We start from the raw sequence: 25,401 nt of genomic DNA on the forward strand, positions 1-25,401 counted from the left end.
AACATACAAGACCACTGATAATCTCCCTTGATCTTAATGTTTCAACAGGCTCAAACCATACACTGTCAGAGTTTGGTCCGCGTAGATCTTCACGAGCAACAAAATTCTTTATAAGCAGTCTGTCAACTATCATCAATTATGCATTTCTAGCCTTATTTTTTGGACCCTGGGGGGGATCATGCCAGATGCCAAGGAATAAGAATTTCAACATTTCTGTTCTCCATAAGTTCAAACATGTTGCGATTTTATTACATAAATAAATACACAGTAATATCCTTTTGAACAATGCCAGTATTTTATAGTATACTGTTATTTTCTATTTGAGTCATCCTCTGATAATTCATCCAACCAGGTTGCGCAAATGACTACGCAATGTCCGTAAAATCCTAAACCACAAAGTGAAGCTGTGCTTGGGAACAGGAGAGAACAGATTGAAGTTACTACCTTTGAACCCACAAATGAGAATGCATAGTGAACCCCTGCTATTCACCCTGGATAACTTAGGACAGACCCCTTCCACGAAGAGCAAAATCCATGCCTCATCCAAGAAGAGGTTTGGAATTGCGTATAAATAACTTCAGATGGCAGCAGAGCACCTAAAACATATGTAAATAAAAAACAGACATTGACAAAATAACTAAAAATGAAAAGAAATATAGTACACATAAGATGCAGGTGGCTACCCGGCGTCGATGCTGGATGTCGTGAGGAGAGTCTTGGACACATCCAAAATGCTGACCATTCGGGACCGGGAACATGAAACGCTCAATTTAGAGGAGGTCTACCCTGGGAGGCAGCCAACGTACCACACGCACACACCCACACAAAATATGAATGCATCCTAAAAGGCGAAAAGCTTGCTGTTATTTTAATGAATGAGTTTAATCTCCATCTTTGTCCCTTTGACCAAATTGGAAAATTTGAAGTTGGCAAAGACTTCGATGCTCTGAGGGTGAATGTAGCAGTTCCCAGTGGCTTGATCCAGCATGAAGAACCAAAATTAAGTGGAGCCTCACTTGATAATCAAAACTTGATAATACTCCAGCTAAGAGAGCATCATTTTACTTTCAGATTCTTCTGGAGAAGTTTTTGAATATTTGTGAGTGACCAGTTTCCAAACAGTTCCATTTGCATCAATATTTTATAGCTGTCGTACAGGTGAAGATCGGAACACGGTGGAGGTTTATGTCAGAGTAACTCCTCAAGCACACCTTCACATTGCATGATTCAATTGCTTAAAATGTTGCTTGTCCTCACTCATAAAAGAAAAAAGGGTTTATCACATTTCTTGAAATTCTCTCATTTATAACCGCTGCACATAGCTGCAGCTGGATGCTTTTTGTGCAGTAGATCAGGACAATTACGAGGCATTAAAAAGTGGCATTTAAACATATCAGTCGTTCATTTCGCATGCATTTTTGTTGTAGTCTATCAATAAACTGAAAAACGTAATCACATGCTTGTACATTCATTATAATATGCGTATGCAGTGGATACTGTTCAAGTAAACCAGAGGGGTCAAACTGGGGCACGTTCACCCTAAATAAATGTCAAGTGGGCCAGACCACAATAGTTTTGACTTAAATTCATTCATTGTGCTTTTCCTCACAAAAGTCACGAGTTTCTTCTTGCGAAAGGCAGACTAAACCCTGAACTGGTCACCAGCCAATCGTAGGGCACATAGAAACAAACAATCATTTGCTCTCCCATTAACACAATGCAGGCTCTTTAGTGTGCTCCTTGAACAATGGCATGATTTGGTCTTCACAAGTGCATTAAGTGTTCTAAGTGCACCCTCCAGTGGACAAAAATAGCAATAGCAGTGAACGTGTTCACCATCCCCTCAGGCTGGATTGGACTCCCTAATGGGTCGGTTCTTGCCCGTGGCCATATGTTTGACTACCCTGAATTAAACCAACGGTAATCGTAATCCCTCAGGTCCCTGAACAAATTTGAAACCCGCACCAGAGCCTTGACTTGCTGCAGAGTAAAGGACCACCAACTGCTGGGCCAAACACCCGGACTGATAACCTGCCGGCCACCGCAACTCTTGACGCTATCGAAGAGAGAAGCGAACTGCCAAACAATTCAATTTAGCAAAATGTACATGTTGATACAATTCTGATTCTGATCAGATTTGAACCCCGGTGCTTAGAACTCTGAGGCCAACAATCAAACCAGTTGTCTCACTGTGCCACCCACTCCCAACTAATGTTTGCAAAAACATACAACATACATATTTGCAGGGTATTGAGAGTAAAATGACCTTGATGAATGCGAATATTCACAGGAAAATTAACATGTATTTAGAATTTTTTTACGTTACTATTATTCTTTTTCGGGCGCCACTCAGCTGGTAAAGTTTTGGCCTCACAGTTCTGAGGTCCCGGGTTCAATTCCGGACCCGCCTGTGTGGAGTTTGCATGTTTTCCCCGTGCCTGTGTGTGTTTTCTCTGGGCACTCCGGTTTCCTCCCACATCACAAAAAAACATGCAACATTAATTGGACACTCTAAATTGGCCCGAGGTGTGATTGTAAGTGCGACTATTGTGTGTCTCCATGTGCCCTGCGATTGACTGGCAACCAGTTCAGGGTGTAGCCCGCCTCCTGCCCATTGACAGCTGGGATAGGCTCCAGCACTTCCTGCAACCCTCGTGAGGATAAGCGGCAAAAAAAATGGATGGATGAATGGATATTATTCTTTTTATTATATTGTTTTGTCTTTAAATTAATGTCATTACCACCTCCAGCATCAGGGTTCACACCATCCTACTGGTCATGACAGATTTCATTATATTTTTCAATTCAGCTGTAGAGGGTATAGGTTAATAGGTAATTAATGGTGGAAAAGGTTTTGCAATTTATCTTGGTCTCATTTATCACACAAATAAAACAAGGCAATTGAACAAAAACGCGTAGAACATTGTGTAGAACAACTGTGCTATATGTCATTTATTCAGCCATTCAGCCTGTACGCTGCTGCTCTCATATGTGTGCGTGTATATATTCTCTAATGTCTATACTGTACACACACCCACACGCAAATGTATTGCATAGTGTTTCAAAACTGTCACACACTGATGGGCTGGCGAATGTGCCTTGCAGACAAGGGTTCGGGCTACTTCTATAATTTCACCCAATCTGAAGGCTTCGCAACCAGGAAGTGAAGTAACGCACTTTTCATTTTGTTTGCACATGCATATACTCTTCTTTTTAATGTACCTGCCAGGTAAGGCTCCGGAAAACTCTTCATTCGGCCATTCGATAAGACAGACAGTTTCTTTATTCAGTGTTAGCAGCTGGTATGTATGAAAAGTACGGAAAAGAGTGAGTATTAACACGGGACAGGTACTGAACACTTCAAAAGGTCACGTGAAAATAGGTATGTATGTTCAAGTTTGTGTTTTGAAAAAATATATATTTTAAAGACGACTAGTGCTATAAGAATAATTTTCTTGTCAAAATATAAATAAGTTTATTCCGGGTTCTCTTTAAAATCTGTAATAATGCATTTATTTATTGTCAACATGTTAATGCAAAGTCATTAGTGGTGTTTGTGCGTTCGTGGGTGGGGGGATGTCGAGAGTTGAAGTGTGATTTTTTTTTTTTTTTTTTTTTTGCTTTGTTTTGGTTTCGTCGTAATCAGAGTTTCAAACTTTGATAGCTTCATTATTTTTCCTATTTTCAAAATACTGGTAAAAAAAGAAAATGCTAACAAGAGAAACAGACAGCATAACTAAACTACAGTCGGCCAAAACTCAAATGACGATTAACGCCACAGAAAATTGATGAATTGTTAAATGAATTTTCATTGTTGCAGGAACTGTTCCATGACCTGAGAGTTCCACCGATCCTATTGTGTCTGCAAAGATGCCCCTGTTTCAAGGCTCCTCTGCCCATGCGGTGAAGGACCGGCCCAAGTGGAGGAAGACTCTGCGCAGTAGGGTGTCAGAGGAGGACGACTCGTTGGCTTCACTGACGCAGCTTTGTCTGCTGAGCTTGGCTGACAATATGAAGAAGGTGTGGGTGAAGGATTATGCTGACAACTACATGGATATCTATTCTTTCAGATACATCATGGGGCCTTTCAATTTCCTCTGTGAGTCGCGGGCGTGATAACAGGATTTACCTCTCTGCACCACACTCAACTTGGCTAATTCAACTGGCCTCCTGTTTGTTTTCACTCTTACAGCGGGTGAGCTGGTGGAGGAGCTGACATGTCTGCTGTGCTCTCAAAAGAAGCTTTCCCGTGCTGCCCTCCACCTCCTGCTAGTGCCACAGCTGAGAGGTCTATCTCTGGAAAAATTCCCTGGTCTGGTCACCCCCGCCCTGTGTGCCATTATTGCAGCACGGTGCCAGGTCAGACAAACTTATTGGGAACCTTTGCAAAAGAGTTAAAAGATAGACTATCACTTTATTGGAAGTTTGATGTGGTTAAAAAAAACAACAACTTTGTATTACTTAGAAATAACTTTGAAAAGTACAATCTGACATTAATTTGAATACATGAATTCCCTTTAAAAGGAAGGAGCTACATTGTGTCTTTGTGGATCTAGTGAAAGACCATGACAGAGTACCAAGAGAAGAACTGTGGTACTGCATGGGAAAGTCTGGTGTGTCTGAGAAATATGTTAGAATAATACTGGACATGCATGAGAGCAGTAGAACAGTGGTGAGGTATGCCGTAGGCGTAACAGAAGAATTTAAGGTGAAGGTGGGATTGCATCTTTGGGATTCAGTTTTGAGCCCCTTCCTGTTCGCTGTGGTAGTGGATAGGCTGACAGATGAGGATAGACTGGAATCCCCTTGGACCATGATGTTTGCAGATGATATTATGATATGCAGTGAAAGCAAGGAGTAGTTGGAGGAACAATCAGAAAGCTGGAGGCACGCACTGGAAAAGAGAGGAATGAAGATTAGCCGAAGTAAAACAGAATATATGTGCATGAATGTGAGGGGCAGAGGGAGAAGAGATAGCGAGGGTGTACGACTTCAAATACTTGGGGTCAACAATCCAGAGCAATGGTGAGTGTGGTAAGGAAGTGAAGAAACGGGTCCAAACAAGATGGAACAGTTGGCGGAAGGTGTCTGGTGTTCTATGTGACAGAAGAGTATCCGCTTGCAAAGTTTATAAAACAGTGGTGAGGCCGGCCATGATGTACGGATGAGGGACGGTGGCGCTGAAGTAACAACAGGAAGCAGAACTGGAGGTGGCAGAAATGAAGAAGTTAAGGTTCTTGCTCGGAGTGAGCGGGTTGGATAAAATTAGAAATGAGCTCATTAGAGGGACAGCCAAAGTTGGATGTTTTGGAAACAAGGTGAGAGAGAGCAGACTTTGATGGTTTGGACATTTTCAGAGACGAGAGAGTGAGTATATTGGTAAAAAGGTGCTGAGGATGGAGCTGCCAGGGAAAAGAGCGAGAGAAAGACCAAAGAGAAGGTTGTGAGGGAAGACATGAGGGCAGTTACATGACATTTTATGATCAGACCACACTCTCAGGTAATACCGATATCATATTGCAGAAAACTGTACAGGGAGTTTCTCCAATCATATTGAGCGCCGCTGCTTACAACTGACGAGAGTAAACTACAACGGTCAACATGCAAAGGCTATGACAATTCACAAACCCCTGTTCAGATAAAAGTTTTTTGTGATATTAAAAAAAATGACAGCAAGATGCAACAATTTTAATTTTCAGTCATTAATGACACCTACAACATATGCAACTCAATTGATTGATTTGCAGAAGCATAAATCACCTGAACTGAAAAAAAGTGGTTTCACGAGTGTACAGATCTGCTTATAAATAGGAAGTGGTTGTGTTTAGAATCATGTTTTGGGACGATTTTCCATCAACTGAAACCGGGGCTTGAGACAAGGTTGAAGGAACTATGAACCGTTTGAAACGGCCTTCAGTGTTCGCAAAAGCCCACATCCAGACAGTTTAAAAAAAAAAAAAAAAAAAAATCAAAAGTCTCAACTCAACTTTATTTATAGACCGCTTCAGATGTCCTTTATTTTGAATTTTTAGACCTTCATAAAGTGACTCTCTAACATGAATTTTCTATAAGGTGTCAGTTTAGTCAATAATAATAAATTAAACCCCTCAGTTCTGCCTTACAAGTCTCCACAAAAGGCCCCTCTGACAGCTACTGGGGTTTGACCCAGTTTTATATCTGCTGTGTCCACATTTAGCAAAGGCCACCCCATTCCTCTGATTATTTGTATAGAAGAGCCAACTGGGGGAGCACACTTTTTTGTTATGTTGAAAGAAATGGTGGCGGGAGCGGAAAGAGAAGGCAGAGATTTTCGGCAGACGCTCCCGAAATTCAAATGACCTCATTTCAGGCCTTTTAGCAAAAAAAAAAAAACGAAAAAAAAAAAGTGTTCCAAACTCAGTAACGTGAGGACCATTTTAGATCATATTCCATGTGTTTTACTTGGGGATTATAGAGACATTATTACATCCTCCTATCCCAACATCCCAAATACAAGAAAAAGCTGGTTTGGCAAAATATTGTATGTCCCCATTAAAAACACCCCAGCTGCAAACAAAGTCCTTCATGTTATATATATATATCTGTCAATTAATTGCAACATTAACATTTACTATAACGTGAATTTGATTTGGGGTTGATCAGAGGCAGTTTTAATGGTGACAGGTGTATGCTCATTCCCATTTAAAATGAGTTTGAATATGTTCATTTTGAGTCACATCCCATTTAAAAGAGGGTGTTCGCACTTATGCAATCACATTTTTTCAGTTATTTTTACTTCCATTCTCAAAAAGATTAAAAACCTACAACCGACAGTTGCTCTCATGGGGAATTGTTCTCAAATTGTTATTACCACTTCTCTCCTAATAGAAGACAAAGTATTAATTCTTGATTTTTTTTTTTTTTTTTTTTTTTGGTGTGTGTATTGATTTGTTTTCATGCTTCCTTCAGGGGCTCCACCGCCTCAACCTATCCGGAGCCCAGCAACTTCCATCCAAGGCTCTATCAGAGACACTCCGGTGTCTCCCTGTGCTGCGTTCACTTTCCCTGTCGGGCACTTCATGCGACAGCGGCATCATCCGGACCATCGTCTTTCGGTGCCCTTTGCTGCGCCATTTGGATGTATCCGGGTGTCACTTTCTCCCCCCCGCTGCACTCCTTCCCCTTGGAGCTCTCCTTCCATCGTCTACGTGTTCGCCTTCCAGCTCCTCCTCTTGCACGTCGGTGTCTCCGCTGCCTCTCTGTAGTTTGCTGGCTCTTGATATCGGCTTTGGGGAAGAGGAGGGAGACCTTGCGGCGGTGGTGGCCTACCTGCTCCTTTCTCTGCCCCACCTGGAGAGGCTGGCCGCGGAGGGACTCTCACAGGCTTGCCGGCTGATCCATCGCAGAGACTTTACACAGGTGAATTCATTCGCTGTTCGAGAAGGGCTACCCAGGTTGGAGGAGGTGTGGAGGGATAGGAGGCGCATGCAGCACACTGATTCATGGAAGACGAGGAGGGAAGGAGCTCAAGATGGTTATGATAGTGAGAGTGATGATGATGAGGAGGATGAGAAAGATTTCTCTCAGAATGTAACAAATGAGAAAAATGGTGATGACCGCATAATACTGCGCTTAAGAGATGTCAAAGGTTTAACATGTGAGTATTTGGACAGTTTTGGCTGTTTATGCCCAAATATCAGATCCATATCTGTGAATGCTGAAGACGAAGAGGACCTTGGAGGTAGAAATCTTGCGTCTCTTTTAGCCACGGGGCTGCAGTCGTGGTCTGGTCAGCTGAGAAGCCTCTCTGTGCACCACCAAGGCCCTCTCCTGGATCTCCTTCCAGCGTTGCAAGTGTCAGGTTCCTCTCTCATCTCTCTCACTTTGGAAGGAGTGAGAACAAACCGTCACTCTCCTCTCCTGGAGCTCATCCGGGCATGTCCCAAACTCAAAGTCTTACTCATCAGTGCAGGGCCTCCCCACGCGTTGCTGGATCAAGAGCCGGATGAACGCGAGCTTCCAAGTCTGCCGAACCTTTGCTCTCTGACACTCAAGTAAGACTACAAGTGAATGAATGAATGAACATGAGGCTCAACACCTTTAACTTTCCTGGAAATATTTTAAATTCCATACATTATACTCACTAATACATTTTTAACTGTTATAAAAATGTGAAGAGAGGTTAATTCTTTAAAATTAAACTTCAGTAAAGTAAAACTACAGTGGTTTTAAAAAGCTTATGCACCCCACATTTTTTTTTTTTTTTTACCCGGATGTGTTTTGAACTGCTTTTTAAAAATGCCCACTGAAGAAGTAGCTTTTGGTTTGATTGGAAATAAATTACATAATCTTTTGCGTGGGACGGTTCGTAAAAGCCACCACTGAAGCCTTACACAACAATTAAAAGATTGAATATAGAAGTGTTTGACCATTTAGGGCTCTCTAAGTTGCTGTTGAAATTTAATATCTTTAACTGTAGTGGTGTGGCTGAACCAATGAAATCTGGATAAGAGCCTGATGGTGGCTTTCTGGGCTAATAATAGATGCTCTATTTTTAATTGAGACGAGTGAAGAAAGAATTGCAGTTGACGTGACTTGAGGACACAAAAGCACGAATGAATAAGATAACACGGACCCAAGTTTAGAGATTTGGGTTACAGTACTAATGTGTTCATCAATGTGTTTTTTTTTTGCAGTTTCTCATATGAAAACAACCAAATGCGGCCCCCCATGTACTGGATGTCCCTAGTGAACGTGGTTCGTTGCCTCCTGACTGGTTCCCCTTTACTCCAGAGGGTCTCTTTGGTGTCTTTACCGTGTCCACTGAACAACATCCTGCAACGTGTACTGCGCTGCGGCGACCTACACCCGCATTTTGGAGCTTCTAATACCTCTCTTCCCATCCCACTTGGACGAGTACAACATCTTGACCTGCAAAGAACAGATGTGAAGATGATTACCGTGAAAAACATAATACAGCAGAGCAAGAGACTGAAGTGTGTAGATTTGAGTCGCTGCTGGAAAATCAGTTACCAAGAGTGGGCAGACTGCAAAAGGTTAAGTACAGTAAAAGTTATCTGGCTGTAGCCAGGATGCATGCAGATTTTAATGTAATTGAAATGACTGCATTTTTAATTGAGCTATTTAAACGGCAAAGCAGGCTTTTCCGAACTGAAAATCCTGCTGTGTATGTGGACATCAAAAGGCAACTTTGCCACGAGCGTACAGTAAATACTGTACATTTACATTTCATGCTGCACAGTTGATTATGCTGGGTTGCAAAAAAAAAAAACTAAATTGTTTTTAAACTCTTTTAGGACAACTAAGCATCACTGAATCTGAAAATTTCAGATTTAATGCCAAGTTGTTGAGTTTATTAATCAAATTTGACCAACGTTGTTTCCTGTAAATTGAATAGTTGACATTGATGAAAGTAATCATCATCACTGTTAAAAATTCAAGGCATGAACCTCCATTTATTTGAACCTCTAATGCAAAACATCTGTACAGTACATGTAAACAAATGCGGCCATAGTTCATAAAGTTGATGTTATTGATCAAAAACAATATTTCTAGATTCAGCACATCAGAATTGTCCTGAATTATCTTTACAAAAATCTTAGATAATAAATTTGTATTTTACCAGTTATAGATAGTGTTGAATTAAAAATACTGTACCAGATTACTATAATCCAAATACTAAAAACTAACTCTGTTAAATGTAGGTATTTGTGATTATTTTTTTTAAATTATGATGTGAATAGTTCTGTCTCTGTAAGTCGAGCATGTTGTCCAGTGACTGAAGAGTAATTGGTTTGAATCCCGGTGCCGACTGTCCGCTTGTCGAAGTGTCCTTGAGCAAGACAATGAACCCCTAATTTGCTCCCAGTGGGGTTGGCAGCGCCTTGCGTGGCAGCAGTCGGCCGTTGGTGTATGAGAGGGTGAATGTAAAGCACTTTTGGCAGTGTGATGGTGCTGGTGTGATGGTTACTATATGTAAATGTACTTTGGGAATTTTGATACATTTTGTGGAAAAGCCATCTATCCATTTCCTACAGCGCTTACCATGAGCTTTTCCAGGCCCTCTTTGGAATACTCAATCTTCTTTTTTTTTTTTCCTGTTGGCTCGTCCCGTTAGGTGTCGCCACAGCGTGTCATCTTTTTCATTCTAAGCCTATCTTGTGCATATTCCACTGTTTTAATGTTTTCCTTCACAACATCCATCAACCTTCTCTTTGTCTTCCTCTTGCTTTTTTGCCTGGCAGCTCCATCCTCAGCACCCTTCTACCAATATACTCACTCTCTCGCCTCTGGACATGTCCAAACCATTGAAGTCTGCAGTCTCGAACCTTGTCTCTAAAACATCCAAATTTGGCTGTCCCTCTAATGAGCTAATTTCTAATCCTATTCATCCTGCTCACCCCGAGGGACAACCTCAAAATCCTCATTTCTGCCACCTCCAGCTCTGCTTCCTGTTGTTTCTTCAGAGCCACCATATCTAATCCGTACATCATTGCCGGCCTCACAACTGTTTTATACATTTTGCCCTTCATCCTAGCACAGACCCTTCTGTCACATAGAACACCTGACACCTTCCGCCAGCTGTTCCACCCTGCTTGGACCCGTTTCTTCACTTCCTTACCACATTCACCATTGCTCTGGATTGTTGACCCCAAGTATTTGAAGTCGTCCACCCTCACTATCTCTTCTCCCAGGAACTTCACTCTTCCTCCTCAGCCCCTCTCATTTTTACTGCATTTCATCTTAGTTTTTTTGTTTGTAGGTAGGAATAAACTGACTTTTTTTTTTCTTTAGCTTGGAAATGTTTCAGATGGTCAGTTACTGTACAGCAACACTCCTCTGTTTGAATGATTATGTCGTACATGTTAGTAGTGTATTTTCAATGTACTACTGACTCCATTCACCTTTATAACTCCTATTAGTAACCAGAGAGGGAGGAGTAGATTGTATTTTATACACAGTACATTAGCATTCTTGAAAGTCATTTTGTGTTATTTTGTTTTAGATTTTTACATTGCTTTTCTGTCAAAACTCCCAAGGTCCGTTTGTGGTATTTTCTCTACTTCCATGCGTTCCACTGATTAGCTGTAGTAAGGCTTGCCATCTGATTACGATTGCACTCATTTCCAACTACGTGGCAACCTGTTTGTGCAGTCACAATACAGACAGAGAGGTGTGCACATCTCCCAGCAGCTCAACACGATCACTATCTGCAAACAGAAAGCCAGCATGGTAGGAATGAAGAGGATTTGTGCTGACTTTTTTTCTTAACCTTGTAACCATGGGGATACCATTGTAAGTGCTAATTCTTTTTATGCAGTCCCCCCCCCCCCCCCCCCAGTTTTCAAAGCTTGTAACTATTCCACTTTTCTCACTCACGTTCTCACAAAAACTTGATCTGATTGATAAAAGCTGAGATTAGTTTTGGATTCCGCCCCCCAAAATTCATTCGAAACAGCTGTCAGACCAAGCTCAGCAAAAATTGTGTTCCGCAGTGTTCGGAATACTTGCACATTAAACTGATGACTGTTTATTTCAGTTAATTATGACTATTTGATTGGATTTGAACGTCAGAAAACAGGTAAAACTGTTGATTATTCCAAAGGAGAAGCTGATGCTCGAAAATGTCTTATTCTGATGAAACATCAACAATAACAGACTGCTGTCATGAAAGATGGAAATCTGACAATAATTATTAAGAGGCTGAAATCTGATGATTTCAACAATTTTAAGTGAAACAATCGCTGCTCTAAGCAATGTATTGATTATTAAATCATATATTGATTAATTGGCACACCTCAAATGCAATCGCATGTTATGAGAAAATGTAATATTTGCCCTGTGTAATGTAAATAATATTTTCGCATAAAATGCAATTGAGTTACACCTTTTAATTTAACTACTGTATTAATTTAAACATATATATATGTTTATATTTATATATATATATTTGTATATTTACAAAGCCGGTGCACTTGCTTTCGGAGAGTAGGGTGTGAGACGTGTGTTGAAGTAATCAAGAGTTCAAAATCAAATTCTGAATTTTTTTTAAATTGAAAAATTATTTCTAGATCATACGTTGTTTTATAAAAGGTGCAAGTACTGTCATCTATAAGTTCCTTCTGGTTTGAAACACGATTTGCTAGATATTAAATGTGAATATTTTCCACTTGTACTTATTTGCACCTAAAAAAAATGGGAAAATGATTATGAGTTAATTGGTTTAGTAATTTTTACTGTAGTTTATTGGTGGCACGAATATACTGGTCGGGCCCACTTGAGATGAAATTTGGGTGAAAGTGGGCCCAGAACTAAAATGACACTCGTGCTCGAAGGACATTCATCACTTGTCAAACGACAATTATAACTTTCACACACTCCGGCAATTGGGCGGTGTCGTTATATCACGCCCTTCCCATAGGGTTTGATTTTAAATAGTCGTCCGTCAAGGAATCAAAATCAAGCACACCCCTTTGGTAATAACACGTCATTCGTTGAGGACTTGCCACATACTTGCTTCCGTTAGCCGGCTAGCATCCGCGGTCACATAATGAAGGACTTTGGCATTTTTAAATGTAAGTATGAGATACGTTGGCTAGCGCATACGCGCAGCTACTCTTACCTCTCCGACGAATGTTAATTGTGTTTTTAAAATTATTTCAAGATGAAGTACACTACCAACGTTGCAGCGGAGTAATGCTAATGCTAGTAAAGACCGGCTGGTTGATTTATTTGTTTGAACCTCGTTAATGGTCTGGTCTAGCCGTTTGACTTTCTAATCGAAACTAATGTTACCGACCCAAAAGCCACCGTATTAGCTTTAAGCGTGACAGTGGGATGCCCCCCTGTCGCCCAAAAGGAACCCTAAGAAACGAGACTCAACTGTCAATAAACGTCCAATTTTGCCAGCGGTAGGTGCTGGGGAGGCGTGAGGAAAAACGCGATGGAGTGGTCCGCAAGCTGGCAGGCGCTTCTTCGCCAATTCTACTGACTGATGGCTTCAAACGAATGAGACCGAGACACTGGGGGCAATCTTCATCATGGGCAGGTTTGTTTTGAGTAATTTTAATACACGAGGTCCCTCACTAATGTAGCTTTTCAAACTCAAGAGACGAGCTGCCTCATGATTTGTTTTTAACGATTCCATTAAGAACGTTTTTCTTTTTGGCTGCAGGTTCAATTCAGACAGATGACATTAGTCCATTTCGAATGATGTATCGAATTATGTAGTTTGAAATCGATTCAGTAACTTTTTAGCCAACATAAAAATTCAACCAGTGAGTGTTAATTAAAAAAAAAATACCTTCATACTGTACGTGTGGGTTGAATTTTCTAGGTTCCTGAAACTGATTATGGATGTAATAAACATCCATCCATTTTTTTGGTCGCTTATCCTCACATGGGTCATGGTAATGCTGCAGCCTATCCCAACTGTTAACAGGCAGGAGACGTGGTATACCCCAAACTGGTTTCCAGCTAATCGCAGGGCACATCGAGACAAACAGCTGCACTCACAATCACACTTAGGGGCAATTTAGAGTGTCCAATTGATGTTACATGTTTTTGTGATGTGGGGGGGAAACCGCAGTGCCAGGAGAAAACCCACACAGTCATGGGGAGAACATGCAAACTCAAAGCAAAAAAGGAGGGCTGGGATTGAACCCGGGTCCTCAGGACTGTGAGGCCAACGCTTTCCAGCTGTTCCACTGTGCCACTCTATGTGATAAACAATGAATGGCAAATGTGCTCAAACTGTATTTGAGTAAGTTGTAACTAACATCTCTTCGGCTTGTATTAACAGCAGTTTTACCTGGTACATCTGATGTTTTTCAACATGGAAATGATACAAACACCACATTCATATCTAAAGTAAACAAAGATCTCTTCAGTTTAATTGAGCAATGGTTGAACCTGCTAAGCCTCTCATTTTGTCAAACAAACAGACAGCGGAATCTTGGAAAAATCCTTAAAGGAGTGCATGAATGTTTGGTAGGGAAGGGTGTGAAAGTGCATTAGATTCCAGAGGTGGTTACTTTCAAGGGGAAAACTTGTACTTTTGACTTGAAATAACTGTTATGTTTTGGGACACCAGACCAGGAACATTTCAGATATCTCATAAGAAATGTAGTTGTGTTTGTCTTCTCTCAGATCCACTTATCTTGCCTCCCTTTGTTTTCTGATAGGATCAGCATTTCCTGCCTTTTCCCAGCCTCTTGGCATTTCAGCCTGCCATCCCAGATCCTTCCTCGCCTCTTGCTGCCTTCATTCAGGCAGCTGCTCTTTCTGGGCCTGCTCCTCTTCCTTCTGGGAGCGCTTTACCTGTTTTTGGTCACTGGAAAGTTGCCCGGCGGCTGGATCACAAAGGAAAACAACTTTCACAGGTTAACTCGTTGCCATTTTAAAGGTCAAGTGTCATGCCTGTAAACATTCTGAAATAGATATTGTAATGAAAAATACATATAACATTATTCACTCCAATGTTCATGAATATGAGGCGAGAGCGTGTCATCCATGCACAAAGTTGCGAAAGTCTCATTCGACCTCCAAGTGGTAGCCATATTGCCTGCAACGTCTGTCCATCACATCACAGCGGGACATTCGCCATTGAAAATACGCTGTGGAACCTACTATGGGACACAGAATCGAGTGAAGTGACCGCGGCAATATGACCCCATCGTTTCAAGCCATATTTCGATGATATGTGGATCACTTCTAACGAACAACAGTCTCCCAGACAGTATGTGTGACCCAGCCTGGCCAAAGCTGTGTTCGGCAAAGCCGTGCCTCGTCCTCGGTGAACGAGGGGCGCCAACTGGTACATTGACAGAATTAGCACCCCTCACTTACGTACGCGGATCTTTTGTTACATTCTGAGAGGATTACACGCCCCCCCCAACCCCAAACTATTATTTTCTTTTAGTAGCTGTATACACACCTACCTGTCATTTGGAACCCACAAAGCTCTCGTCCTTTGCACCCGTGTAATCTATTTTTCACGACGAACCCGGTCTATTTGAAAAGTATGAAGAATAAATCCATCCTCCCGAGTGTTCGAACAATATCGAGCAATACAACAAGCCGACATTTTGTCTAACACGAAGGAACAAAGAGGTGCCTTCCAGCAGGTAAAACTAGTAGAAACATATGAGACTGCCTTAGTGCGCATCTGCTACTAACGTCACTTCCTGCTTTTTCTCGAAAACAAATCCCTCGAGAGGATTTTCATGGCGGGAGTGACAAAAAGCCATATACCTCAAAATCATGTTGTGTGGGGAAAAAACGGATGGGTCCATTCCGGCCACCTTTTTTTCATTAATAATATACTAAAAATCATGCGTTTCATGACCGTGGACCTTTAAGCAGTCACAAGCAATATTGTAACAACTCACTAAAGGTTTGATTTTGCTTGTTAGCGTTACAGGTGGTCTGGAGCCCACCCCAGCTGACTTTAGGTTCACACTGGACTCGTTGCCGGACAGTCCCAGGGCACATATAGACAAAACAAACATTCAAAGTCACGTTCACTCCTCTGGACTATTTAGTCTTCAATTAACCTAATATGCATGTTTATGGAATGTAGGAAACGGACAGTTTTCTCGCGTGCTCTATCAATTTAGTCTTATGAGGTGTGTTGGTCTCGCTCATGACATCTTAAGCAAAGTTAGTAGCCTTTGCATCGTGCCTGCTATGGTTTAGTGAAGATGGACCTAATGTTGTGGCCTGTGAGTGTTGCCAAATTTTAATGTTAACTATATTTTTCTCTTTATAGGCATTTGGCACGGGTAACTGACGTGGACACAACAGATGAAAGTAATCCTGACCTGAACTATGGTTTGGTGGTGGATTGCGGCAGCAGCGGCTCAAGGGTGTACGTGTACTGCTGGCCCAGTCACAACGGCAATCCCCACGAGCTCCTGGACATTCGGCAAATGAGAGATCAAAATCGGAAATCTGTGATCATGAAGATCAAGCCAGGTAAAACAATGACAGTAATAATTGTGACGTGTCAGATGGTTTGTGTCGTATGGTGTGGCTCAGACATGTCATCTTGTTGCTTTTTAGGGATTTCTAATCTGGCTCAAACACCAGAGAAAGCCAGTGACTACATCTATCCACTGCTAAGCTTTGCGGCCAAACACATTCCCAAACACAAGCACATAGAAACACCCCTTTACATCCTATGCACAGCTGGGATGAGAATTCTCCCCGAGAGGTACACTTGAATCTGTCTGCCCACTATTAGTTCTTGGAAAGCGTACCGTTGTATTTTCAGCGCTGCCTTGACTTCGACTAATGGTCAAAAGGACTTTTTTTTTTTTTTTTTTTTTTTTAAACTGGAATTCATGTAGTTCTGTTTCTCATTTAAACTGTAGTGAAAGGACAGAAAAAATATACTTTTAAAGTTACAAAAGAAATCAAATCAATATACAATACTCAGAAATGTATTCTAAACATTTAACTCCTTTAAATTAGCCACCTTGGGCAGATATAACAGCTGAACATGGTTGTTGCAGTATCACTAAAACGGAAGTCAGATTTTGTTCAGAGTTTGGAAGTTCCCATAACTCTGTGACACTTGGTTGTGTTCCTTTCACTCTTTTGTGCTGTTAAATCTTAAAAGTCTGGAGACGGTGTCTTTTGACTGGTCAACAGTATTAGAACATCCCAGTTTCCTAGGTTTCTTTTTAAATTGAAAGTCAAGTACCGGTAGTTCAAGTCCAATGAATGGCTTGAAATGATATAAACTGTGAAACTAAGTTGCGAAGTTTCAGAGGTTGATAAAACAAGGCAAGGTGACCAATACGGAAAAATAATGTATACACTTTAAACTGGACAAAAGAGTGAAATTAATGCAACCTACAAGTGCCACACAGTTATGGCAACTTCCACAACAGAGTTTGATTGAATTTTCTCAGAAGAATATTTGATTTCCATTTTAGAGAAAATGCTATAAGTGTGTTCAGCTGTCATAAAAGCCCAAGCAGGCTAATTTTTAGTCAAGTTACCGGGTATTCCAATATTTTTCTTTCAGAACTTTAATAGTTCATTTTCTGTTTTCCATTTCAAAACAAATGAGAAATTGAACTGTGTAAATTTCAATTGAAAAAAAAGTCAAAATTGGGCTTTATCAGTTTTATAGTAATAGAATAGCCAAATATTACTTTAGAATAATGACTCAAGTAAAAATAAAAATTACCCTAATATTTTCTTGAATAAGATAAAAAAAAAAAATCCCCTGTATACATATATAGTAAACTTCAACTGAAAGTGTCAAATATTTTGAAGCAAGCACTTGGGCTTTTTTTTTTTTTTTTTTGAAAATTTTTCACCTTCTGCCAAGCTGCTGCTTATGATGTTCGCTGCCACCACAGACAGCACACGTAACTAAAATTTTGACTTGCAACTCGACTAAAAAAATTAGCCGAGCGACGGCTCATACCTTTTTTAAAAAAAAAAAAGAAAAATTCTCAAGTCATTTCAATTGTAGGTTGAGGTACTTCTGTAATGCTTTCAAAAATATTAAAGTGGTGTTTTTTCTCTTCATATCAGTCAACAAGAGGCTATTTTGGAAGATCTGCGAACTGACATACCGGTCCACTTCAACTTCTTGTTCTCAGATTCCCACGTTGAAGTAATTTCTGGAAAACAGGAAGGTAATGTGATGTTCTCTGACCATAATATCAGAAACGGCTCTGATTATGATGCAGCGTAGTTCTGCAACATTAGAAATAACAACCACAACAATAAACACTTTATTGTGGTCATCCCGCCCGCGCCTTCTGGTACTTCTTGAGTACTATGCTGATTTAATGGGAAAATATACATTTAAGAAATGTTTGCTCAAATTACCTTGTATTAAATGTTCTTATTCATAGCATTAGCAATGATGATTTTTGTCAGGGGTATTCAACTAAAATTTAAAGAGGGCCAGTTTCAGAAAATTTGTTTGAAACAAGGTCTTTGGAAGCAATCCTTTCTGAGAATGGTAGTCTAAAACTGACGAAAAGGAATTGACTTTTTTTTGCAACATTGATACTGTATGTGTGTGGCACTTGTCCAGGTGAAGCTGAGCATTCCTTAACTTTTTCTAAGAATTAGTCACAAAAGTTATTTTGTTTTGCAGTAAATATTGAGGGAGCTCTTTTTTTTTTTTTTTTTTTTCCTGTCCGGCATGAAATCCACAGTTTGTTGTTTTTGTTTCTTAAAAGCGGGGATTTTACGTACAGCCCAGCATGGTTCACTTAGTGCACTGAAATATGTGACTATATTTTGAATTTGAAAATAAAACTATTTTTCCAAATAGAAAGGGTTCGGTGAAAACTTGCAGGAACCACTGAACTAACCACTTTCTTCTTCTCTTGTATTCAACTCCCCCGCATTCTTTTTCGGTGATAGAATTAAATTGTCCTGTCAGGATTTTTCCGTCATCTCACTTCTTCACATTAGGACCAACCTGCTCTCCATAGGCGCCATACTGGTGACCTGTTTTTTTTTTTTTTTTTTTTTTCTTCCCCCCCCCCCCACCTATCCATTAATTAGTACTGATCCTAGCAGGGTCACGTGAGGCTGGAGCTTATCTGAGCTAATGAGGTGAACCAAGAAGCAGCTTCAATCTATTTCAAAATATTGTAATTACGTAAACACTCAATGGGACTTTTAATCCAATCTAGGCCCAAAATTATATGCAGTCGATCTGTCCTTAAGTCTTTATCTACAACAGCACTCGTCAAAAAGTGTTAGGCACACCAGTTTGGGAGAAATAGAGGAAAAAAATATAAATACTTAAGTTACATTTTTTTTTTTTTTCATTTTAACATATCCTTAGAAATGACAGAATTTTCATTTGAATGAAATTATTTTCACTGCAGCTTATACATTTAGATGGCACATCTGCCACATGGTCTATGGTTTTGAGTTCAAATCTTGGCTCAAGCCTTTGCGTCTTTGCTCTCCCTGTGCTTTGGTGTGATTTCTCCGGGTATTCCGGCTTCCTCCCACATTACAAAAATGTACATTTTATGTTCAATGTGTACTCTAATTTGTCCATAGGTGTGCATGAGAGTGTGAATGGTTATTTGTCTATATGTGTCTTGCGAATGGCCAGCAACGTAGTCCAGGGCATACACCGCTTTTCAACTGAAATAAACCTCAGCTCACATGTGACCCTGAACAGAATCAGCAATGAAAAATGGACGTGTCAAATGGTGCGACAGTAGAAACACAAATTAGGGTCCAGCTATGATTTCTGAGGGGAGGCTCTCAATTTGAAAATCCTCATGTACTTGATTTTTGTTCACATGTAGTCTTTACATACAGTGTATTAACATCCAAAGGTGTTCTCATTGATTTTAGGGGTCTATGCGTGGATTGGAATCAACTTTGTCCTTGGAAAATTTGATCATGCACGCAATGGTAAGGACATAATAGACTAGTATTTCACCATTTTCCCATTTGTGAATTCAGTAATAGATTAGATTAGAATAGGTTTTTCAGTTATGACCTTTTGTACTTTTGTTCTTACCTGTGTCCTGCTCTCCTGTCAAGACGGGGAAGCTGTTGTAGAGGTCAACGTCCCCGGCAGTGATCAGCAGGAGCGCCTGGTGAGAAAAAGGACTGCTGGTGTTTTGGACATGGGCGGAGTTTCCACACAGATAGCGTTTGAAGTGCCCAAAACTGTAAGCTTTGCTTCTCCACAACAGGTTATTATTGACAACCATTTTTTTATTGTTCTCTTTGGATGTGTAACTAATGTCCTTCTGCTCTCTGGCTAACAATGTGTGCACCATTCTTGTCCTGTGGAGACCATCTGCCCGTCATTCCTCACTTAAAATAAGCCTGCTGCATGACTCACTAGCAGGGGGTTCTACTAAATGTATGTAGTAAAGATTTTCAAACACAGTTGAGGGTAAAGAGTTGTTAGTGTCGCAATACACTATCGGCATCATACTATCATCATGCCATATATTACATGGTGTCTTTAAAAAAAAAAAAAAAACTCTGTCTTGAGTCAATTGGAAAGCTGATTGTTGAATTTTAATGAAGGGTGAAGTTATGATTCTTTTTTTCATTTGTATTTATTTAAATTCATTTAAACTGGTTCCTGGGCATCTTAAAAACAGAGCATTTCTGAAGTTGAAATGAAATTTTATGAAATCTGCATCCCTTTTTACATTTTTTGTTTGTTGTTTGAATTTTGCTTGATTAAATTTTGTTTGCCTATGTCTTGGATATGCACTTACTGCAATAATCACTATTCAAAATATGTACATTTTTCATTAAATTCCATTTTTGGTAATGAATATATCCTAACCTCCCTGAGGCATCACTATCGTGGTGGAGGGGTTAGTGTGTCCCAGTGGTACTAGGAGCGACTGACTGTTGTTTGTGCCTATGAAACAAACAGCACTTCAGAGTACCCGCCCTTTTAGTTTTCTTTCCTGCGGGAGCTGAGTCGAAAGGCGAAGTTCTCAATTTACTGGTCAATCTACGTTCCCATCCCTCACCTGGGTTCATGAGCTCTGGGTCATGACCAAAAGATGACTATGGAAACAAAGGGACAAAATTAATTTCCTCTGCAGGATGTTATTAGAAATACCGGCACTATCTAATTGGATAAAATGCAACTGATGTATTAGAAATTCTCCCTTGAAACGATAATAATGTTCACTTTTAAAATTATGAAAGGTGTAGTAATTGAAGATGTTGATTATGGTGACTACTGTTCAGCGAAGAAGGGGCAAAATATGAGAAATGTATCTCAGATCTCACACTACTGTAAACAACCACAACAGTAAAATCCAATTTTGTTTCAATTAATTTCAGTGTGAATAGAAACTATTTTTCAAGCAACTTTTGTATTGGATCTCATTAAATAAGTATACCTAACGATGCATACGGATCCCCATATTTGTATCCACAGTGACGTATTCACCTACTCTATACAATCATTGTCATTTATGTGCCCTCTAGGAGGAAGTGGCCAAGAACCTACTGGCGGAATTTAATCTGGGATGTGACGCGCATCGCACAGATCATGTCTACCGTGTATATGTTTCCACCTTTCTGGGTTTTGGAGGAAATGCTGCTCGTCAAACATATGAGCAGAGCCTCATCAAAAGCACCACCAGTCGAAATAAGTGAGAGCCACAGCCTAATAATACCTAATAATATTAAAACATTTTCTTTGCATGAACATATTTTTCCCCATTTCACCAGACTGTTTGGTCAGCGTTTCGGGGAGACTGCAGATTCCCCCCTCCTGGACCCTTGTCTTCCCACAGACCTGCAGGACCAGATTGGCACCCCTGAACAGAAACTTCATGTACTAGGCACAGGAGACTTCGATCAGTGCAGACACGTGCTTCAACCCTTCCTCAACCGCACTAATGAGACTCAAACCTCTCTGAGTGGCATCTTCCAGCCGGCAATTGATTATAGCAACAGCCAGTTCTATGGCTTCTCTGAGTTCTACTACTGCACAGAGGACGTGCTGCGCATGGGTGGAGACTATAACGCATCCAAATATGCACAAGCTGCCAAGGTAAACTGTAACATGCCTTATGAATGAACCAGTTGTAGCATGCATACTCTTTTTAAATTTTTCATTTTATTTTTTTACACAAATTGCCTTTGAATGATTACTGTTAAACAGTAAACAGGATGCACACAACGCAAGCATGAATACAGTACATTAACCTGTAAATCTAACAATCCTTGTAAAGAAAGGAAGATAACCCTCTAGTGATGACTTGCTGTTAATGTATCTTAACATTTTCCATTTTCAGAGTTATTGTGCCACCCAGTGGAAGACTCTGAGGGAGCGCTTTGATTCCGGTTTGTACGCTTCCCACGCTGATCTCCACAGACTCCAGTAAGTTCCCCACTCAAGTTGAAAGGGTCCAAATGCACACAGATTGTTGAAGCCATAATATTTTGCAATAATGCTATCAATCAGTATTTTAGGTTACAAGTAAAAAGGTTTCTCTGGTAATGCCTAAAATGAAGACTTAAACTGATTACTCTTGTACCAATGTATACATGCATACATGATTACCTTGATTCATATTCGAAGTTAATGACTGAATAGTACAGCTCCTAATTTTACCAACACAGTGATTTAGGGTATAACAGTCGTTCGGCCAGATTAAAGAAGAGAGGGGCCATATTTTTCCCAACATATGGGAAATGCTGTGCCAGTGATTCCCAATGTATGACGTGAGAGGTTATAATGGATGCTGGAAGAAATTACCCTGTTGAACTTATTTATTTCCAATATATCGTGGTGAGAAAAGGTCTTTGCCACTCCTTTATTATTGCTTTTTTGCTTGTCATACATCAATGTTTCTCAACATCAAATTAATATAACTATTGTCAAAGACAACACAAGTAAACACAAAGTTTTCAAATGTTTTTTTTTTTTATTATTAAGGCAATGTATATCTTTGTTCACCTATCTATTCCAGTAATGTATAGTAATGGAGAAACTGAAGAGTTAGACATTTTATCCTTTCCCCTCCATCCGTTCCCATAAAGCAAATGATAGTACTGGATGCTGTTCAGTCTATTTTTTCCATCAAACAAGCTTCTTAGCAAGTGTATGGACGGACGGGCAAACATAAATGTTTTATTGTAAATTTTATGGTGCACTGTAACTACACCGACATGTAGCAGTGACTACTGCCTCATTAATGTCAGAACACACACTGCTAATTGCAGGAGCTGCTAACAGTGGTGTCACCCTGCGCTGAAACAAATTGCTTGTGCAGTTTTTGTTAGAATATCAGGATGATAACAGTATGTGTTTATAATTGTATTTATAACGTAGTGTATATATATTAGTTTAGAATTGTATTTTTTTTTTCTACTTGTCTGCAGGTACCAGTGTTTTAAATCGGCATGGATGTATGAAGTATTACACTCGGGCTTCTCTTTCCCTCCCGACTACAAAAACCTGAAAACTGTATTTTTGGTATACGATAAGGAGGTCCAGTGGACTCTTGGAGCTATTCTTTTCCGAACACGCTTTCTACCTTTGAGGTAAGATCATTAACCTACTGGTGGATATATTCAATCCCTCTATTTTCTCTAGCAGGAGCCCATCCCAACTAACTTTTCACATGAGACTGGGTGCACCCCGGATTGGTCGCCAGCTATATGCACTACTACTACTACTCACATTCACACCTGCAGACAAATTTCAAAGTCTTCAATGAATCTTAACATGCATATTTTTGGAAAGTGGCATGAACCCGATGTTAGCCAAAGAAAACCTGCCCAAGCACCGGAAGAACATGCAAACTATTATCCAGGCATTTTTTTAATGCTCTAATGAATTGTCTGACTTTGCTTGTTCAGCAAATATTGTTTATTTACTGGAGTTGCGGTTTTATGAAAATCTCTTTATGTACTTATGAAAGCTGGTGTGTTTATTTGGATGTTTGTGATATTCCATGGTAAACATTGTGCTGTGTGAGCCTCAGAGGAAGCGTTCGGTCAACGGTGTGCCAAGATTTGAGTTCTATGATGTCACAAGCTTTTTTTTTTTTTTTTTTTTTTTCCTCCAGGGACATCCAGCAAGAAAGTCTCAAGGGAGTGCACTCTCACTGGCGGCATAGCTTCTCCTTTGTCAACAATCTCTACTTATTGCTGGTCTGTTTCTTCATCGTCGTTCTGTCAATCATCTTGTACGTGCTGCGACTTCGCCGAATCCATCGGCGCTCTGCGCAGCGTTGCTCCCCTTCTTCTGTGCCCTGGTTGGAAGAGGGCCTGGGCTCACCAACACTCCCAATAAACCTATAAACTCTTGTTCAAGAGCCTCGCCATATTGTGCAAAAGGTTGTCTCGGAGAGGAAGTTACCATGTGACCGAGCCTCAAAAATCCATTTATTGTTCATGTCAGATACCTGTCAAATAAATTAGTCATATTTTCCTACAGAAGAGACAAGACTACACACAAAAAAGTTGGACACGTTTTATTATTTATGTGAGCATTTGCCTCTTTCTGCCTTTTTAAAAATGTCTTTCAGTAAGCCTTTAATTACACAACAATCCATCTTTAAGTGGCAGGATCACTAGAATTCATGACAATTATTAATAATGCTCGTGCTGGTACTGTTTGTGTGCATGAGTGCGTGTTGAATACATGTGCTATGCTCTACTCGTGCAATACTTGACACTGTTTCACTCCTTTGAAGCAGTTATCTAATAGACTTACTGATTTTCTTGTCTCGTTCTATACTTTTAACACTGAGCATGGGAAGCTGGTGCAGCTATTTAAGTTGGGCTTCTTTTTTCGAAGCTGTTGTATGACTCATGAGCAGATTGGTAAAGAGCGAATGCAACATTTTCACAATTAGTGTAGTGAAATGTTTGTCACACTGATATATGCTATTAAAGGTTTGTGATTTATGAGTACAGTATTCTCTTGCTGAGGAAATTGACATGATAAGTCTTGATTTCCAACCTCTTGTCTGAATATGAGCCTTCAAGTGTTTTAAGTGTTTCTCCAAATGTTATGCACTTGAATATCAAGCAGCACAGTGTTTCTATAACCGGTCTTGCAACCAATTCAAGTTTCCCTATAGAAGGTAAGTGAACAGTTTTTATGACACGTCACGGATTTGCTGGCACTCCTTGGACTTTCAGCCAATGCTCATTGATATATGGTGAATTGGAGCCTATCCTAGTTGACTAGAGAAAACCATTCAGACTCACGCTCACACCCCATCTTTCGTGAACCTAATGTGCATGTTTGGAGGGGGGTCACACAAGCCTGATAAGAAAACACTCCTGCCCAGTGACAGCTGGGATAGGCACTCCCACGACCCCTGTGATGATGAATGGCAAAAAAAAAAATTGGATGTATTGATGATTTTTAACTTACTGCATTATTATTGTGTCCCCCCCCCCCTCCCATTGTATCTACATTTTTTCCCCCCTCGTGCTATGCATTCTGGTCACACAATGATTGGTATGGAAAAAAACAATGTTGGTGACTTATTTTCGACCAACAAGCCCACTTATCTATACTAGCACCAGTGTGATCAAATCGTAATACTTATCCATAAGTCTTGGTCTCAATATTTAAATAGTACTATTATTCACCCAGAAAGTGACACGATGCCTCATTCTCCTCTAATCTATTTTATTTGTTTTATTTTACAGTATGTCATTGTGAAAGACACAACAGAGGCACTGCAGGATAATCCCGATGTTAACTAATTTTATTTTTAAATGTGTAATAATTTACTTTTTATTTTTTTTGGGGGGGGTTGAACGTTTTATTTATTTTTCGGATCACTTTGAGTTACTTTTTCAAGTGCTCTATAAATAAAATTGAATTCAGTACTGCACCTATTATAATTTTTAATCGAAATAATTTTAAGGCATATTCTGAATACA

General features: G+C 40.1%; 2 protein-coding genes across 5 annotated transcripts; both read left to right on the plus strand.

Annotated features, from left to right (window-relative positions):
- Positions 1–3,106: 3,106 nt before the first annotated feature.
- si:ch211-214j8.12 (uncharacterized protein LOC100000539 homolog) lies at positions 3,107–11,930 on the plus strand. Of its 2 annotated transcripts, none has more exons than XM_061818347.1 (5): positions 3,107–3,229; positions 3,821–4,099; positions 4,193–4,359; positions 6,949–8,033; positions 8,676–11,930. In XM_061818347.1, the coding sequence occupies exons 2-5, from the start codon at positions 3,871–3,873 to the stop codon at positions 9,064–9,066; spliced, it is 1,872 nt and encodes a 623-aa protein (XP_061674331.1). In that variant the 5' UTR covers positions 3,107–3,229; positions 3,821–3,870; the 3' UTR covers positions 9,067–11,930. The 2 variants fall into 2 exon arrangements, with proteins under 2 accessions (XP_061674331.1, XP_061674330.1); XM_061818346.1 differs by having other exon boundaries at positions 3,170–3,382.
- A 443-nt stretch (positions 11,931–12,373) lies between these two features.
- Positions 12,374–24,414, plus strand: entpd4 (ectonucleoside triphosphate diphosphohydrolase 4). Of its 3 annotated transcripts, none has more exons than XM_061816802.1 (13): positions 12,374–12,575; positions 12,910–13,048; positions 14,184–14,381; positions 15,770–15,975; positions 16,063–16,213; positions 17,551–17,654; positions 19,354–19,413; positions 19,546–19,676; positions 20,971–21,137; positions 21,217–21,541; positions 21,786–21,871; positions 22,876–23,037; positions 23,565–24,414. In XM_061816802.1, exons 2-13 carry the CDS (start codon positions 13,041–13,043, stop codon positions 23,797–23,799), a joined length of 1,833 nt encoding a protein of 610 aa, XP_061672786.1. In that variant the 5' UTR covers positions 12,374–12,575; positions 12,910–13,040; the 3' UTR covers positions 23,800–24,414. The 3 variants fall into 3 exon arrangements, with proteins under 3 accessions (XP_061672786.1, XP_061672784.1, XP_061672785.1); XM_061816800.1 differs by having other exon boundaries at positions 12,375–12,575; positions 19,546–19,700; XM_061816801.1 differs by having other exon boundaries at positions 12,375–12,575; positions 12,916–13,048; positions 19,546–19,700.
- Positions 24,415–25,401: the final 987 nt, after the last annotated feature.

This window comes from Syngnathoides biaculeatus, chromosome 4, assembly GCF_019802595.1.
Source record: "Syngnathoides biaculeatus isolate LvHL_M chromosome 4, ASM1980259v1, whole genome shotgun sequence".
In the NCBI taxonomy this organism is placed as follows: domain Eukaryota; kingdom Metazoa; phylum Chordata; class Actinopteri; order Syngnathiformes; family Syngnathidae; genus Syngnathoides; species Syngnathoides biaculeatus.